Raw genomic sequence first — 15,056 nt, 5'->3', positions numbered from 1 at the left:
AGATTTTTCTTGTGCATTTGACCCATTTAATAAGATACGGTTAATGCCATACTGTGGAATATTCCAGGTTAATGAATAAATATCCCCATGGAGATCAGCAGGTAGCAAACCCTCCTGAAAAGTCACATACTGCATCTTTAAGTACTGCAGTAAAGGTAAAACTTCCCCCTGGACACTGGCTCCTCCAGAGCAGTAAAATACTTGTGAAAAGTACAAGTACTTCATAAAGTACTGCCATAGTAAATGTTTATACTGCACCATTGTGTGTCTCTGGAGTCATTTCCTCTTTCACTGAACAGACGCACCGTCCTGTTCCCCTGACCACAGCTCCATCATGTGGTGAGTCGTGTTACTGCAGCCTCCTGTTTCCACTGTCACATTCAGACTGTGGAGGTCAAATCACTCAGACCTAAATCTGTCGTACTGTTGATTCTCTGCAGTGACATCACGCTGGGGGTGTTCTACATGTATCTCTATGGTGGAATGTTCAGCAGTTACTATGGGGACACACACATTAGCAAACTGATTATAGAGACATGTTCAGGAGCCTGTGGTCAGTCCGAGCTCATGGTCCTGTTTACGAGTTTGAATTTACAAAGACGTGAAAGTGACTCACTGAGAAACTGTGGGCTAATGCTAATGCTAATGCTAATGCTAATGCTAATGCTAAAGCTAGCTTGTGACTGTGATGTTATTTGAGTCTTTATCAGCACAAATCACCTGTTGTTGTTCAGATAAGTCAGTTCTTTCTGTTCAGAGGATCCCGTTTCAGATCTCGTTGACATTTCCTGTATTTTTAGTTTTTTCCTTAAACTTCCGCTTCATGACAAACTGATAAATGTGAAGCTCAGATGTTTTTCCAAAGTGTCGGGTCTTGAGTTCATTTTATAAACAGTTTCAGGAGGAAGCTCATTCTGAAGTGTTTCTGTCCTTGAGCCTGAAGCAGACTGAAGCAGACTGAAACAGACTGAAGAAAACTGAAGCAGACTGAAGCAGACTGAAACAGACTGAAGAAAACTGAAGCAGACTGAAGCAGAATGAAGCAGACTGAAACAGACTGAAGAAAACTGAAGCAGACTGAAGCAGAATGAAGCAGACTGAAGCAAACTGAAGCAGGATGAAGCAGGATGAAGCAGATTGAAACAGACTGAAGAAAACTGAAGCAGACTGAAGCAGGATGAAGAAAACTGAAGCAGACTGAAGCAGGATGAAGCAGACTGAAGAAAACTGAAGCAGAGGAGGAGGTCCCAGACCCAAGGTGTAGACTGAGGCCCCTGATCCAGCTCATAACTGCAGGTGTGAGACGCTGCAAAACAAACATGGAGCGACAGAACCAAGAGGAGCCAGAGTGAAACATCTGTGCAGAGAACGGACTGAAAACCCCGAGGTCAAAGGTGAAAACACCTCCAAAGGTCGAGGAGAATGAGCCAAGATCCTGTGGGACAGATACAGACAGAACGGACCGACCGGACACTGAGGAGAAACAACAGAGCAAAGATCTGGACATGACAGAACCACGAGCGTCACACAGACACAAACAAACATCACAGTTTGACCTGACGCAGCCAAAGTCCCATCATCCTGTTTTATTCTGCGTCATGTGTCCCATAAAACTCAACAAACATGTATTTCCACGAGTGAAGTCCCCTCTCCACGGGTCTGACCTGTAACTTGACCTGCTTGTTGCCGTGGAGATACAAACTGGAACAAACGAACAAACGTCCTCCTGATATTTGCATCATCACTGAGTTTGGTCTTTTTAAATCCAGGTTCAAAACATATTTATTCAGACTTTCAACACTTAGTAAAGTTGTGACACATTATCATTATTTATATTTTGTTTTATTAATGTATTTTATTCTCCTATTTTACTGTTTTAGTCTGATTTTAACTTGTTTTTAGTTTGATTTCACTGAAAAGCCCTTTGTTCTCCTTGAGTGTTGTAAAGTTCTCTATAAATAAACGCTGATTGGTTGATCGAGGGCACAGAAACAATAACCTCTCTACACTGATCTGATTCTTTTATTTCTGAAAAAGCCCACAGAGTCTAAACCTTCACTTCTCAGACTATTGAGGAATTTAGACAATCAAATGAATGAATGACAACAAAATGAATTATGAAAAATCTTTAGCCGTTCCAATTGTAAATATAACAGAGTATAACATGTTTTCATCTTTTTAAAGTAACTACAAATGTGTTTAAATATCTTGGCATATACTTTTCTACAGATCTAAATAAGTTAATTATTGCACAGATGAAGCCTCCTCAGATGGACGGCTCTGTCTTTGATGGATCAGCAGTTATAAAAATCAATGTTCTTCCTCACTCGTTGTACATAATACAAATGCTACCCACATATATCTGTGCTAAAACCTTCAAACACATACAGTGTAAATACACAGTGTAAATACACAGTGTAAATACACAGAGTAAATACACAGTGTAAATACACAGTGTAAATACACAGTGTAAATACACAGTGTAAATACACAGAACTATAAGAGCGACTGAGAATGGAACTGCAAAACCTCCAGATGCTCGTCCAGAAAAGACCATGGAGTCAAACGTCCAGTTCTATCACAGTTAGTTTGTAACAGAGCGGGTTAAAAAAGGTCAAAGGTATATAATGTGTGTGTGCTCCTGCACATTATGTATATGTGTATGGATTTGTATATATATATATATAATATAATATTTTGTCGTAACCAGGGTGACGTAGGGACCAAAGTTGCAGACTCGTAAAGTTTACCAATGTCTTTATTCACAATAATCGTGATCACAAAGGTAATAGTCCGTAGTATAGTTCACGATCTTAAAACAAGGCAAGAGTCCAAAAACCATAGAAGCTGGGGAGTGTGGGTGAGAAGTCGTGGACGTGGAGGGACCGAGGTGTACGAGGAGCAGAGTGAGACAGGATCCTACCAGGGCCGAGGTGCACGAGCAGGGGAGGTCCGGAGCTGGTTCCCGGCGGATTCCTGGAGGAAAAGGGATAAGGTTCCGATCAGCCAGAGCAGACACAGATCCAAAGCAGTGTAAAGCCAAGAGCCTAGTCACGTGAGTACACGGACGGTCCGGCGCCGAGTGACTCGTCCAGACCCCTCTTATGTCCATAGGGGGCGTTGATTGCGCTGATGTGGAGCAGGTGCGCGCGGGAGGAGACAGACAGGTGAGGGAGGGAGGAGACAGACAGGTGAGGGAGGGGGGAGACAGACAGGTGAGGGAGGGGGGAGACAGACAGGTGAGGGAGGGGGGAGACGAGGGCGCAGGGAGAGCAGAACAGGAATCATGACATATATGTATATGTATGTATATATACTTTTTATTTGGACATGTATGTGTATATAGATATGTATATGTGTGTATATGTATTTTCCTTTTTATATTTGTGTTATCAGCTCTCATTTAACACTCTGCTGGAGCGTTTCTTCAGTCATTGATTTTATCTCATATTAAATGTTACATAACTTTGTCTGTTACCAGTTTGAAAATAATTGAATCACTGTTTAAAAAATCTCTTAAAGTTTTTGACCAAAAACCTAATTCACTTCATGTATGTGATATTTTATGTACAAGTTTAAGTTTTAAGTACAAGTTTTTAAGTTTTGAAAATTGTGTAAACTTTAGTATGTTTACTTCATTTACAAAGAGTCACATGGACAAGCCCCGCCCCCAGGTCTGTGTTTGTCAAACCCAGGACTTTAAGTGGTCCACAAACCAGGACCTCATCCAGAGGAGACTGTGAGGTCCCCCACAGGAGAACCTCCTCTGGACAGAACCCTGTCTCTGTGAGGTCCCCCACAGGAGAACCTCCTCTGGACAGAACCCTGTCTCTGTGAGGTCCCCCACAGGAGAACCTCCTCTGGACAGAACCCTGTCTCTGTGAGGTCCTCTGCACTGATTTAAAACACTGAAACTACGTCTGAACACAAACACGTGACACTAGACTTTTGTTTGTGCTGCTTGTGATTGTTGTATTTTTATGTATTTTTCTGGGGATTATGGATGAAAACTGGATCTGTAGATCAAACTCTGCAAATTTACATCTGTTTTATACGGATGTTCATTAATGTGCATTGTCCCGATGAAATAAATAAATAAATAGAGGAGCTCTGTCTCATGTCTCCTCTGTGTCCCTCTGTCTCATGTCTCCTCTGTGTCCCTCTATCTCATGTCTCCTGTGTGTCCCTCTGTCTCATGTCTCCTCTGTGTCCCTCTGTCTCATGTGTCCTCTGTGTCCTTCTGTCTCATGTCTCCTCTGTGTCCCTCTGTCTCATGTGTCCTCTGTGTCCTTCTGTCTCATGTCTCCTCTGTGTCCCTCTGTCTCATGTGTCCTCTGTGTCCTTCTGTCTCATGTCTCCTCTGTGTCCCTCTGTCTCATGTGTCCTCTGTGTCCCTCTGTCTCATGTGTCCTCTGTGTCCTTCTGTCTCATGTCTTCTCTGTGTCCTTCTGTCTCATGTCTCCTCTGTGTCTTGTCTCATGTGTCCTCTGTGTCCCTCTGTCTCATGTCTCCTCTGTGTCTTGTCTCATGTGTCCTCTGTGTCCCTCTGTCTCATGTGTCCTCTGTGTCCCTCTGTCTCATGTCTCCCCTGTCTCATGTGTCCTCTGTGTCCCTCTGTCTCATGTCTCTGTGTCCCTCTTTCTCATGTCTCCCCTGTCTCATGTCTCCTCTGTGTCCCTCTGTCTCATGTCTCCTCTGTGTCTTGTCTCATGTGTCCTCTGTGTCCCTCTGTCTCATGTGTCCTCTGTGTCCCTCTGTCTCATGTCTCCCCTGTCTCATGTGTCCTCTGTGTCCCTCTGTCTCATGTCTCTGTGTCCCTCTTTCTCATGTCTCCCCTGTCTCATGTCTCCTCTGTGTCCCTCTGTCTCATGTCTCCTCTGTGTCTTGTCTCATGTGTCCTCTGTGTCCCTCTGTCTCATGTGTCCTCTGTGTCCCTCTGTCTCATGTCTCCCCTGTCTCATGTGTCCTCTGTGTCCCTCTGTCTCATGTCTCTGTGTCCCTCTTTCTCATGTCTCCCCTGTCTCATGTCTCCTCTGTGTCCCTCTGTCTCATGTCTCCTCTGTGTCTTGTCTCATGTCTCCTCTGTGTCCCTCTGTCTCATGTCTCCTCTGTGTCCTTCTGTCTCATGTCTCCTCTGTGTCCCTCTGTCTCATGTCTCCTGTTTCTTAGGCGCAGTTCCTCTCCTCGCCGCTGGGGGCAGGAGCGCGCTTGACCCCCTCAGGGAAACACAGGGGTCTGTTTCCTGCGCAGGTGCATCGCTCTGAGCCTGAACCTCCTCCTGAACCTCCTCCTGAACCTCCTCGAATGCTCCTCCACTGAGCTCCTCCGCAGACATGGCGTCCCGGCGGCCCGACAGCTTCGACGGGCTGGGCTACAGGCTGGCCCCGGACCCGCAGCTCCAGTATCGGGTCACGACTCCCCCGGACATCCCGGGCAGCCGCAACCTGCACCGGAGCCCGCAGTACGAGGACCCGGGGACAGAGGCCGGAGCCTACAGAGGAGCGGCCGGCTGGGACGCACCGCAGCCCGGCGTCCCTCCCTCCGGTAGGTCGGTGTGGGGCTCGGGTGTAGCGGCTAATGTGGCTAACGACAGGCTAACGACAGGCTAACGACAGGCTAACGACAGGCTAACGACAGGCTAACGCTCTCCGCCCGGTTCTGAAGGGCGTGTGTCCGCTAACACAGAGGTCAGAGGCGGGACACACGGAGCGGAGGACAGGCCGGGGCCGTGGGACAGTTGCCCGATGTTGACACGTCTCAGTGGGCTGTGTTTTTTTGGAGAGTCGGTGTAGCAGGACGCAGCTAACATGAAGCTAACAGGCTAATAACAAGAGAGAATGAGAGAGAAAGAAGCAAAACAAACAACCCCAGAGCCACAGCAGATGAAATGTGATTTAAATAAGTGTTAAATGTTTTTTATTTAAATAAGTGTTAAATATATTTTAGATTTAAATAAGTGTTAAATGTTTTTGATTTAAATGAGTGTTAAATATATTTTAGATTTAAATAAGTGTGAAATGTGTTTGATTTAAATAAGTGTTAAATATATTTTAGATTTAACCTCCTGCAGGAGGAGGTGTCAGGGTTTAGCAGAGGTTCATCTGAGGTCAGGCTCTGCTGAGGCTCCTGTCTCACACGGAGAACCAGAGCCACATCACCTCCTCCCGGCGTCTCCTCTGCTCCTCTCTCCTCCCTGTGTCTCCTCTCTCCTCTGCTCCTCTCCTCCTCTCTCCTTCTTGCATCTCCTCTACTCCTCTCTCCTCCCTGCGTCTCTTTTGCTCTTCTCTCCTGCCTGCATCTCCTCTCCTCCTCTGCTCCTCTTACCTCTCCTCCTCTCCTCTCCTCCTCTCTCCTCTTCTCTCTCTCCTCTTCTCTCCTCTGCTCCTCTCTCCTCTCCTCCTCTCTCCTCTGATCCTCTCTCCTCCTCTCTCTCTCCTCTTCTCTCCTCTGCTCCTCTCTCCTCTCCTCCTCTCTCCTCCTCTCTCTCTCCTCTTCTCTCCTCTGCTCCTCTCTCCTCTGATCCTCTCTCCTCCTCTCCTCCCCGCATCTCCTCTGCTCCTCTCTCCTCTCCTCCTGTCTCCTCTCCTCCTCTCTCCTCTCCTCCTGTCTCCTCTCCTCCTCTCTCCTCTGATCCTCTCTCCTCCTCTCTCCTCTCCTCTTCTCTCCTCTGCTCCTCTCTCCTCTCCTCCTCTCTCCTCTGCTCCTCCCTGCGTCTCCTCAGCTGAAACTCCCTCACCTGTTTCTTGTAGAATTGAGGAGAAGGAGGTGAGGACAGAGGGAGCGTCGCCCGGGGAGTTTCTCATATAACGATGATCTTTGTTAATTCTCACATTTATGTAAAATGTCCCGTGAACGATTCATGTCGACTCTTTTCTTCACGATAAACGACAGGACGTTTTGTCCTCCGTCTGAGTCAGTGAACAGAGACTCTTTTTGTCCCTTTAAGTGTCTGATCAGATGGAGCTAAAATGAGACACTTGGGACATGTCTTATATAAACAGACCTGGGACTGTCCCGGGTCAGTGGGGACGTGTGGTCAGCCTGTGCTTCAGACGATCAGGAAATGGTCAGAGTGTGTGGACGAAAAACACATCAGGGTAAAGGTTTTGAAGTGGAGACTCTAACAGAAGTGTCACTGAAACGTCTCAGTTCACACAAATAATGATGATGATCATAATAATAATAATAATGATAATAATAATCATGATAATAATAATAATAATCATCGTTTGCTTTGTGTTCCAGAGCAGCTGAATCGATTCGCCGGCTTTGGAATCGGACTCGTCAGGTGGGACGTCTTTGAGTCTCATTTTAAACTTTATAAACTAAGACCTGCTCCGTTTAAAGACACAGTGTCTGCGACGTCTTTGTCTTTGTCCCGTGTCCTCATCAAAAACACAGAGAGGGTCAGATGTCCTGCATGTTTGAGTAATCTAGAGATCTCTCCTGGGCCCTATTCAAATCCTCCTTATAGTTAACAGTATGAGCTTGTACGGGGCTCCGCCCCCAAGCCCCCATCACCCATGTACGAGGCTCCGCCCACAGTCCTACATCACCCATGTACGAGGCTCCGCCCACAGTCCTACATCACCCATGTACGAGGCTCCGCCCACAGGCCTACATCACCCATGTACGAGGCTCCGCCCACAGGCCTACATCACCCATGTACGAGGCTCCGCCCACAGGCCTACATCACCCATGATCCACACGACAATCCTCCATAAATAAACAAAAACATAACACAAACTGTGCACTGACGTGACAAACCTGGTGTGATGTGCAGGAGTTTCATTAGTGCTCTGAAGGGGAGGGGCTTAGCACAGAGAGCAAAGAGAGGGGCGAGTCTTTAATGCCCCGTAGAGGTAAATACTCCGTCTTAAAGGGGCAGTGGTGATGACGTCATGATCATGTGATTATTTTAATGTTTTGTTTTCAGTTTGTTCACGGAGAACGTCCTGGCTCATCCCTGTATCGTGTTTCGCCGCCAGTGTCAGGTCAGACTCTGACCCTCTGCTCCTCTGACCCTCTGCTCCTCTGACCCCCTGCTCCTCTGACCCCCTGCTCCTCTGACCCTCTGCTCCTCTCCTCCTCTGCTCCTCTGACCCTCTGCTCCTCTGCTCCTCTGACCCCCTGCTCCTCTGACCCCCTGCTCCTCTGACCCTCTGCTCCTCTGACCCTCTGCTCCTCTGACCCTCTGCTCCTCTGACCCCCTGCTCCTCTGACCCCCTGCTCCTCTGACCCTCTGCTCCTCTGACCCCCTGCTCCTCTGACTCTCTGCTCCTCTGCTCCTCTGACCCCCTGCTCCTCTGACCCCCTGCTCCTCTGACTCTCTGCTCCTCTGCTCCTCTGACCCCCTGCTCCTCTGACCCTCTGCTCCTCTGACCCTCTGCTCCTCTGACCCTCTGCTCCTCTGACCCCCTGCTCCTCTGACCCTCTGCTCCTCTGACCCCCTGCTCCTCTGACCCTCTGCTCCTCTCCTCCTCTGCTCCTCTGCTCCTCTGCTCCTCTGACTCTCTGCTCCTCTGCTCCTCTGACCCCCTGCTCCTCTGACCCCCTGCTCCTCTGACCCTCTGCTCCTCTGACCCCCTGCTCCTCTGACCCTCTGCTCCTCTGCTCCTCTGACTCTCTGCTCCTCTGACCCCCTGCTCCTCTGACCCTCTGACCCTCTGCTCCTCTGACCCTCTGCTCCTCTGACCCTCTGCTCCTCTGACCCTCTGCTCCTCTGCTCCTCTGACTCTCTGCTCCTCTGACCCCCTGCTCCTCTGACCCTCTGACCCTCTGCTCCTCTGACCCTCTGACCCTCTGCTCCTCTGACCCTCTGCTCCTCTGACCCTCTGCTCCTCTGCTCCTCTGACCCTCTGCTCCTCTGACCCTCTGCTCCTCTGACCCCCTGCTCCTCTGACCCTCTGCTCCTCTGACCCCCTGCTCCTCTGACTCTCTGCTCCTCTGCTCCTCTGACCCCCTGCTCCTCTGACCCCCTGCTCCTCTGACCCCCTGCTCCTCTGACCTTCTGACCCTCTGCTCCTCTCCTCCTCTGCTCCTCTGCTCCTCTGACTCTCTGCTCCTCTGCTCCTCTGACCCCCTGCTCCTCTGACCCCCTGCTCCTCTGACCCTCTGCTCCTCTGACCCTCTGACCCCCTGCTCCTCTGACCCTCTGCTCCTCTGACCCTCTGCTCCTCTGACCCTCTGCTCCTCTGACCCCCTGCTCCTCTGCTCCTCTGACTCTCTGCTCCTCTGACCCCCTGCTCCTCTGACCCTCTGCTCCTCTGACCCTCTGCTCCTCTGACCCTCTGCTCCTCTGACCCTCTGCTCCTCTGACCCCCTGCTCCTCTGACCCTCTGACCCTCTGCTCCTCTACTCCTCTGACCCTCTGCTCCTCTGCTCCTCTCCTCCTCTGCTCCTCTGACTCTCTGCTCCTCTGCTCCTCTGACCCCCTGCTCCTCTGACCCTCTGCTCCTCTGACCCTCTGCTCCTCTGACCCTCTGCTCCTCTGACCCCCTGCTCCTCTGACCCTCTGCTCCTCTGACCCTCTGCTCCTCTGCTCCTCTGCTCCTCTGACCCCCTGCTCCTCTGACCCTCTGCTCCTCTGACCCTCTGCTCCTCTGACCCCCTGCTCCTCTGCTCCTCTGACCCCCTGCTCCTCTGACCCTCTGCTCCTCTGACCCTCTGCTCCTCTGACCCCCTGCTCCTCTGACCCCCTGCTCCTCTGACCCTCTGCTCCTCTGACCCCCTGCTCCTCTGACCCTCTGCTCCTCTGACCCCCTGCTCCTCTGACCCTCTGCTCCTCTGACCCTCTGCTCCTCTGACCCTCTGCTCCTCTGACCCCCTGCCCCTCTGACCCTCTGCTCCTCTGCTCCTCTGACCCTCTGCTCCTCTGCTCCTCTGACTCTCTGCTCCTCTGACCCTCTGCTCCTCTGACCCTCTGCTCCTCTGACCCTCTGCTCCTCTGACCCTCTGCTCCTCTGCTCCTCTGACCCCCTGCTCCTCTGACCCTCTGCTCCTCTGACCCTCTGCTCCTCTGACCCCCTGCTCCTCTGCTCCTCTGACCCCCTGCTCCTCTGACCCTCTGCTCCTCTGACCCTCTGCTCCTCTGCTCCTCTGACCCCCTGCTCCTCTGACCCTCTGCTCCTCTGACCCTCTGCTCCTCTGACTCTCTGCTCCTCTGACCCCCTGCTCCTCTGACCCTCTGCTCCTCTGACCCTCTGCTCCTCTGACCCTCTGCTCCTCTGACCCCCTGCTCCTCTGACCCTCTGCTCCTCTGACCCTCTGCTCCTCTGCTCCTCTGCCCCTCTGCTCCTCTGACCCTCTGCTCCTCTGACCCTCTGCTCCTCTGCTCCTCTGACCCTCTGTTTTTTTCCTGCTCTCTGATTGGCTGTGTTCCTCAGGTGAATGTCCACGCTCACTGTTATCACCTGACTCCCTTCAGCGCCGTGTCCGTCATGTACAGCATCAGTAAAGCCCAGGTAAACCACAACCGGACAGTAACCGGACCTCAACCGGACCACAACCTGGGCGTGTTGTGTGTTTAGGGCGTGTTGTGTGAGTGTGACGTGTGTTTAGGGCGTGTTGTGTGAGTGACGTGTGTTTAGGGCGTGTTGTGTGAGTGTGACGTGTGTTTAGGGCGTGTTGTGTGAGTGACGTGTGTTTAGGGCGTGTTGTGTGAGTGTGACGTGTGTTTCTGTGTTTTAGGGCGTGCGTTCTCTGTGGAAGGGCATGGGCAGCACGTTCATCGTTCATGGCGTGACTCTCGGCGCCGAGGGCATCATCAGCGAGTTCACGCCATTGCCGCGGTAAACACAGTTTATCAAACCTGCAGTTCAGTGACGAGGTGGAGTTTGGTGAAAGTTTGGGGGAAAAGTCCTGAGTTCATAGAAGTAACACTAGAACATTCTTTTCTTCTTCTCAGAGGAGGGTTCAGGAGGTTCAGGGGGTTCAGGAGGTTCAGGAGGTTCAGGAGGTTCAGGAGGTTCAGGAGGTTCAGGAGGTTCAGGAGGGTTCAGGAGGTTCAGGAGGTTCAGGAGGGTTCAGGAGGTTCAGGAGGTTCAGGAGGAGCATAACATCAGTGTGAATCGCGGGGGAACAGGATCAGCCTCAGTGAACACAAGAGTCGACATAAATGTTTATAAATATTAGTTCATGTATTTAATTCAGTTTGTCTGAGGTTTGGTCTCATTGTTTCAGGGAACTTCCTCATCGCTGGAGCTGGAAACAGTTGGCTGGACACCTCCTGCTCAAAGGGTCAGTCTGCTCCTCCTCCTCTTTCTCTCCTCTTTTCCTCCTTCTGTCTTTCTCTCCTCCTCCTCCTCCTCCTCCCTTTGTGTCCTTTCTCGCCTCCTCCTCTCCTTTCTCTCATCCTACTCCTCCGCCTCCTCTCTTTTCTCTCCTCCCATTGTCCTTTTTCTCCTCCTTCTCTTCCTTCTCCTCCTCTTCCTCCTCTTTCTTTCCTCCACCTCCTCCTCTCTTTTCTCTCTTCCCTTTGTCCTTTCTCTCCTCCTCCTCTCTTTCTCCTGCTCCTCTTCTGTCTCCTTTCTCTCCTCCACCTCCTCCTCCCTTTTCTCTCCTCCTTTTGTCCTTTCTCTCCTCTTTCTCCTCCTCCGCTCCAGTCTGATGATGTCACTTCCTGTTTAGCCTGACGGCGGTGGTGGCGTTGCCGTTTTACTGCTCCAGCCTCATAGACACGGTGCAGGTGAGTTCTGAGCGCGCTCAGTGTGAGTTTCACTCTTTTGTGTGTTAAATGTTGTGTGTTTTTCAGAGTGAGATTGTGCGTGACGACTCGTCCTCTCTGCTCGACTGCCTGCGGGAGGCGCTGTCTCGGGTCCTGGGCATCGGCGCTCCTCACAGTCGTCGTCTGCTGCCGCTGAGCTCGCTGCTCTTCCCCGCCGCGCTGCACGCCGTCCTCAAGTACTGCGTCTCCACCTGTGTCCAGAGGGTGGCGCTGTGGCTGCTGCAGAGGCGCCGTAAGGAAGGTACGGACGAGACCGGGCGAGTCTGGGCCGGGCGAGTCTGGGCCGGGCGAGTCTGGGCCGGGCGAGTCTGGGCCGGGCGAGTCTGGGCCGGGCGAGTCTGGGCCGGACGAGTCTGGGCCGGACGAGTCTGGACTGTTCTGGTCCTTGTTTTTCTCTAAAGTCCTACTCTGTCCGTCCTCAGATGCGTGTGACCCTCTGGACTCGTACTTCGTGGACTTGGCGTCGCAGTGGGCCGGCTCGCTCTTCTCGGACGTGCTGTGTTTTCCTCTGGAGACGGTTTTGCACCGTTTGGCGCTGCAGGGCACCCGTACCATCATCGACCACACGGAGCAGGGGGGCGCTCTTCAGGTCCTGCCCGTGAACACGCAGTACGACGGTTTCTCCGACTGCCTCTCCTCCGTGCGACACAAAGAGGGCGCCGCCTCCTTCTATCGCGGCTTCGGCGCTCTGACCGCGCAGTACGCGCTGCACGCCGCGCTGCTAGCTCTGAGCCGCGCCGCGCTCAGGCTAACCATGGACGGCAAGGCGCTGCGGGCGTGACGGCGATATGCAAATGAGGCCACGCCCAAACACGGCCCAAAGGAAGAGACTTCATGTGTTTAGTCGATTTATCCAGATGTTAATTTAAAACTGTAGATCTGCAATAAATGAACTCACCAAATACAACGAACACGTGGAACAACCACCAGACGAGTCGATTCCACAAAAAGACACAAACACGACAAAGACACAAACACGACAAAGACACAAACACGACAAAGACACAAACACGACAAAGAAACACAAACACGACAAAGACACAAACACGACAAAGACACAAACACGACAAAGACACAAACACGACAAAGACACAAACACGACAAAGACACAAACACGACAGAGACACAAACACGACAGAGACACAAACACGACAGAGACACAAACACGACAGAGACACACAAACACGACAAAGACACACAAACACGACAAAGACACACAAACACGACAAAGACACACAAACACGACAAAGACACAAACACGACAGAGACACAAACACGACAAACACGACAAAGACACAAACACGACAAAGACACAAACACGACAAACACGACAAAGACACAAACACGACAAAGACACAAACACGACAAAGACACAAACACGACAAAGACACAAACACGACAAAGACACAAACACGACAAAGACACAAACACAACAAACACGACAAAGACACAAACACGACAAAGACACAAACACGACAAAGACACAAACACGACAGAGACACAAACACGACAAAGACACAAACACGACAAAGACACACAAACACGACAAAGACACACAAACACGACAAAGACACACAAACACGACAAAGACACAAACACGACAAAGACACAAACACGACAAAGACACACAAACACGACAGAGTTTGTGTGATCAGAGCTGTGTGTTTAAAGCTCCATGTTCCTCTTTTCTCTGATCGGTTCTAATGTCGTTTCCTCGTCACACACAGACCTGGAGTTGTGTTTTTGTTTCATTCTCACATGTTTAACACAAACCTGCAGATTTAGGCTGAGTTCTTCTCTCAAACTGAAAACACTGTTCCACCTTGTGATGTCATCATGTGGTGATACAGGAAGTGCTCCACTGTGTTTTTAAACTCCACCTTCACTAGAACCATTTGGATCATTTCAGTCCTGGAGTTGTCTCTTATCTCGACTGAACTAAAGGTAAAAGGAGGAGTTAATGTGAAAACTACCACTTGATGACATCACAAGGTGGAACGTCGTATTTTGATCTTTGTAGATGTAACAGACTAATAATAAAGTGACTCAAACATGTGAATGAAACAAAACACAACTCCAGTGTGTTTTTGAGGAGGTCACAGGGGTCAGGGGTCAGTCTGATGTTGGACCTGTAAACGTCCCTCCTCTTCTTCTTCTGTTTTATTGTTCTTGTGACTTGAGCTCCCTCTTGTGGTTGTGGTGAATTCTGGGATATGAAGTCAAAATGTGCCAAGTGTGAAAAGCAAACGAAATCTTAAATTCAGATTAGACATGTTCAGACGTGTAAATGTGAAACTCCACTGTGTGCGCCGCAGACTCCGGGGGTCAGGGGTCAGGGACGGGTCAGGGGGCGGGTCAGGGGGCGGGTCAGGGGATCAGACACTTTGTGGGAAATCCGCCATCTTTGTTTTGGGCAGGGAAAAACTCCACAGAGAAGCTTTAGCCAAAACAAAATGGAGAGAATGATCCGTGGGTCAGACCTGGTCAGAGGACGTGACTCTGTGTGGTACAGCGCCCCCCACAGGACGGACCGCTCATTTTACTAAAACACACGTCACTACATTTAAGATCTGACTCCAGTTTACAGATTGTTTTCCAGTTTGGCTGTTTCAGATGTGACTTCCTGGTTTGAAATCATGACATCACCCTGGGGAATTTATTACAGTTTATATTTAATCTTTTCTTCACAAACCGTTTCTTTATTTGTGTAAAAGTATCATTTATATTTAAACACTTTTATTCAGATTAAGGAGAAATAAGAGAAACGTTTTGATGATTAACACACAGACTGTTTATATAAATGTTCCAAACAGGAAGTGATCATGTCGCACTTCCTGCTCCATCGACTCTTTGTCCAGTTCACTCTCTGTGTATAAACAGCGCCCCCTCTGTCCTCTCTCTGTCCTCTCTCTGTCTCTTCAGACTCATTCTGGTCTTAAATGTTCGTATTAACCCTCTACATGATCCTGGGTTTTTTATTTCACTATTGTGTCTGTAAATCAACATAACCAGAGTCTGTGCAGTGACTCAACATGAACACAGAAGAAAGACGAGTAAAAAAAAAAAAAAAAAATAATAATAATAATAATAATGTCCCTTTGAGCTGCTTCAAACCTCAGTCTGCAGTGTCCACAGTCAGAGTTTTTCATTTAAGATCTAACAAAATCCATGACATTTTGTCCAATCATGTGTCGTCGTATCTCAAACAAAATGTTTAACTTTATTGTAAAAATGTTCCATCAGTGAAAACACAGGCCTCGTGTCATTTCAGTAAATTCTGCAGATTTTGAACAGATTTTATTCCTTGAAAAATGCACTTTTCTGTTTGCAC

General features: G+C 49.8%; 1 protein-coding gene across 1 annotated transcript; it reads left to right on the top strand.

Moving 5' to 3' along the window:
• The first annotated feature begins 2,878 nt into the window (after positions 1-2,878).
• On the top strand, positions 2,879-14,890 carry slc25a46 (solute carrier family 25 member 46). Its single transcript, XM_033976340.2, has 10 exons — positions 2,879-3,055; positions 5,170-5,544; positions 7,246-7,288; positions 7,937-7,994; positions 10,386-10,463; positions 10,690-10,790; positions 11,182-11,238; positions 11,629-11,686; positions 11,753-11,966; positions 12,148-14,890. Exons 2-10 carry the CDS (start codon positions 5,334-5,336, stop codon positions 12,504-12,506), a joined length of 1,179 nt encoding a protein of 392 aa, XP_033832231.1. The 5' UTR covers positions 2,879-3,055; positions 5,170-5,333; the 3' UTR covers positions 12,507-14,890.
• Positions 14,891-15,056: the final 166 nt, after the last annotated feature.

The sequence above is a fragment of the Periophthalmus magnuspinnatus genome, chromosome 12 (assembly GCF_009829125.3).
Source record: "Periophthalmus magnuspinnatus isolate fPerMag1 chromosome 12, fPerMag1.2.pri, whole genome shotgun sequence".
Classification (NCBI taxonomy): Eukaryota; Metazoa; Chordata; class Actinopteri; order Gobiiformes; family Gobiidae; genus Periophthalmus; species Periophthalmus magnuspinnatus.
This window is presented reverse-complemented; position numbering and strand designations above follow the sequence as displayed.

What these genes read in the sequence shown, in the direction of transcription:
- slc25a46 (XM_033976340.2), top strand. Translation starts at nt 5,334, where the DNA reads ATGGCGTCCCGGCGGCCCGACAGCTTCGACGGGCTGGGCTACAGGCTG. An exon ending in ACAGCATCAGTAAAGCCCAG is followed by an intron (nt 10,464 to 10,689) that starts GTAAACCACAAC and finishes TCTGTGTTTTAG; the next exon opens with GGCGTGCGTTCTCTGTGGAA. An exon ending in GAGTTCACGCCATTGCCGCG is followed by an intron (nt 10,791 to 11,181) that starts GTAAACACAGTT and finishes TCATTGTTTCAG; the next exon opens with GGAACTTCCTCATCGCTGGA.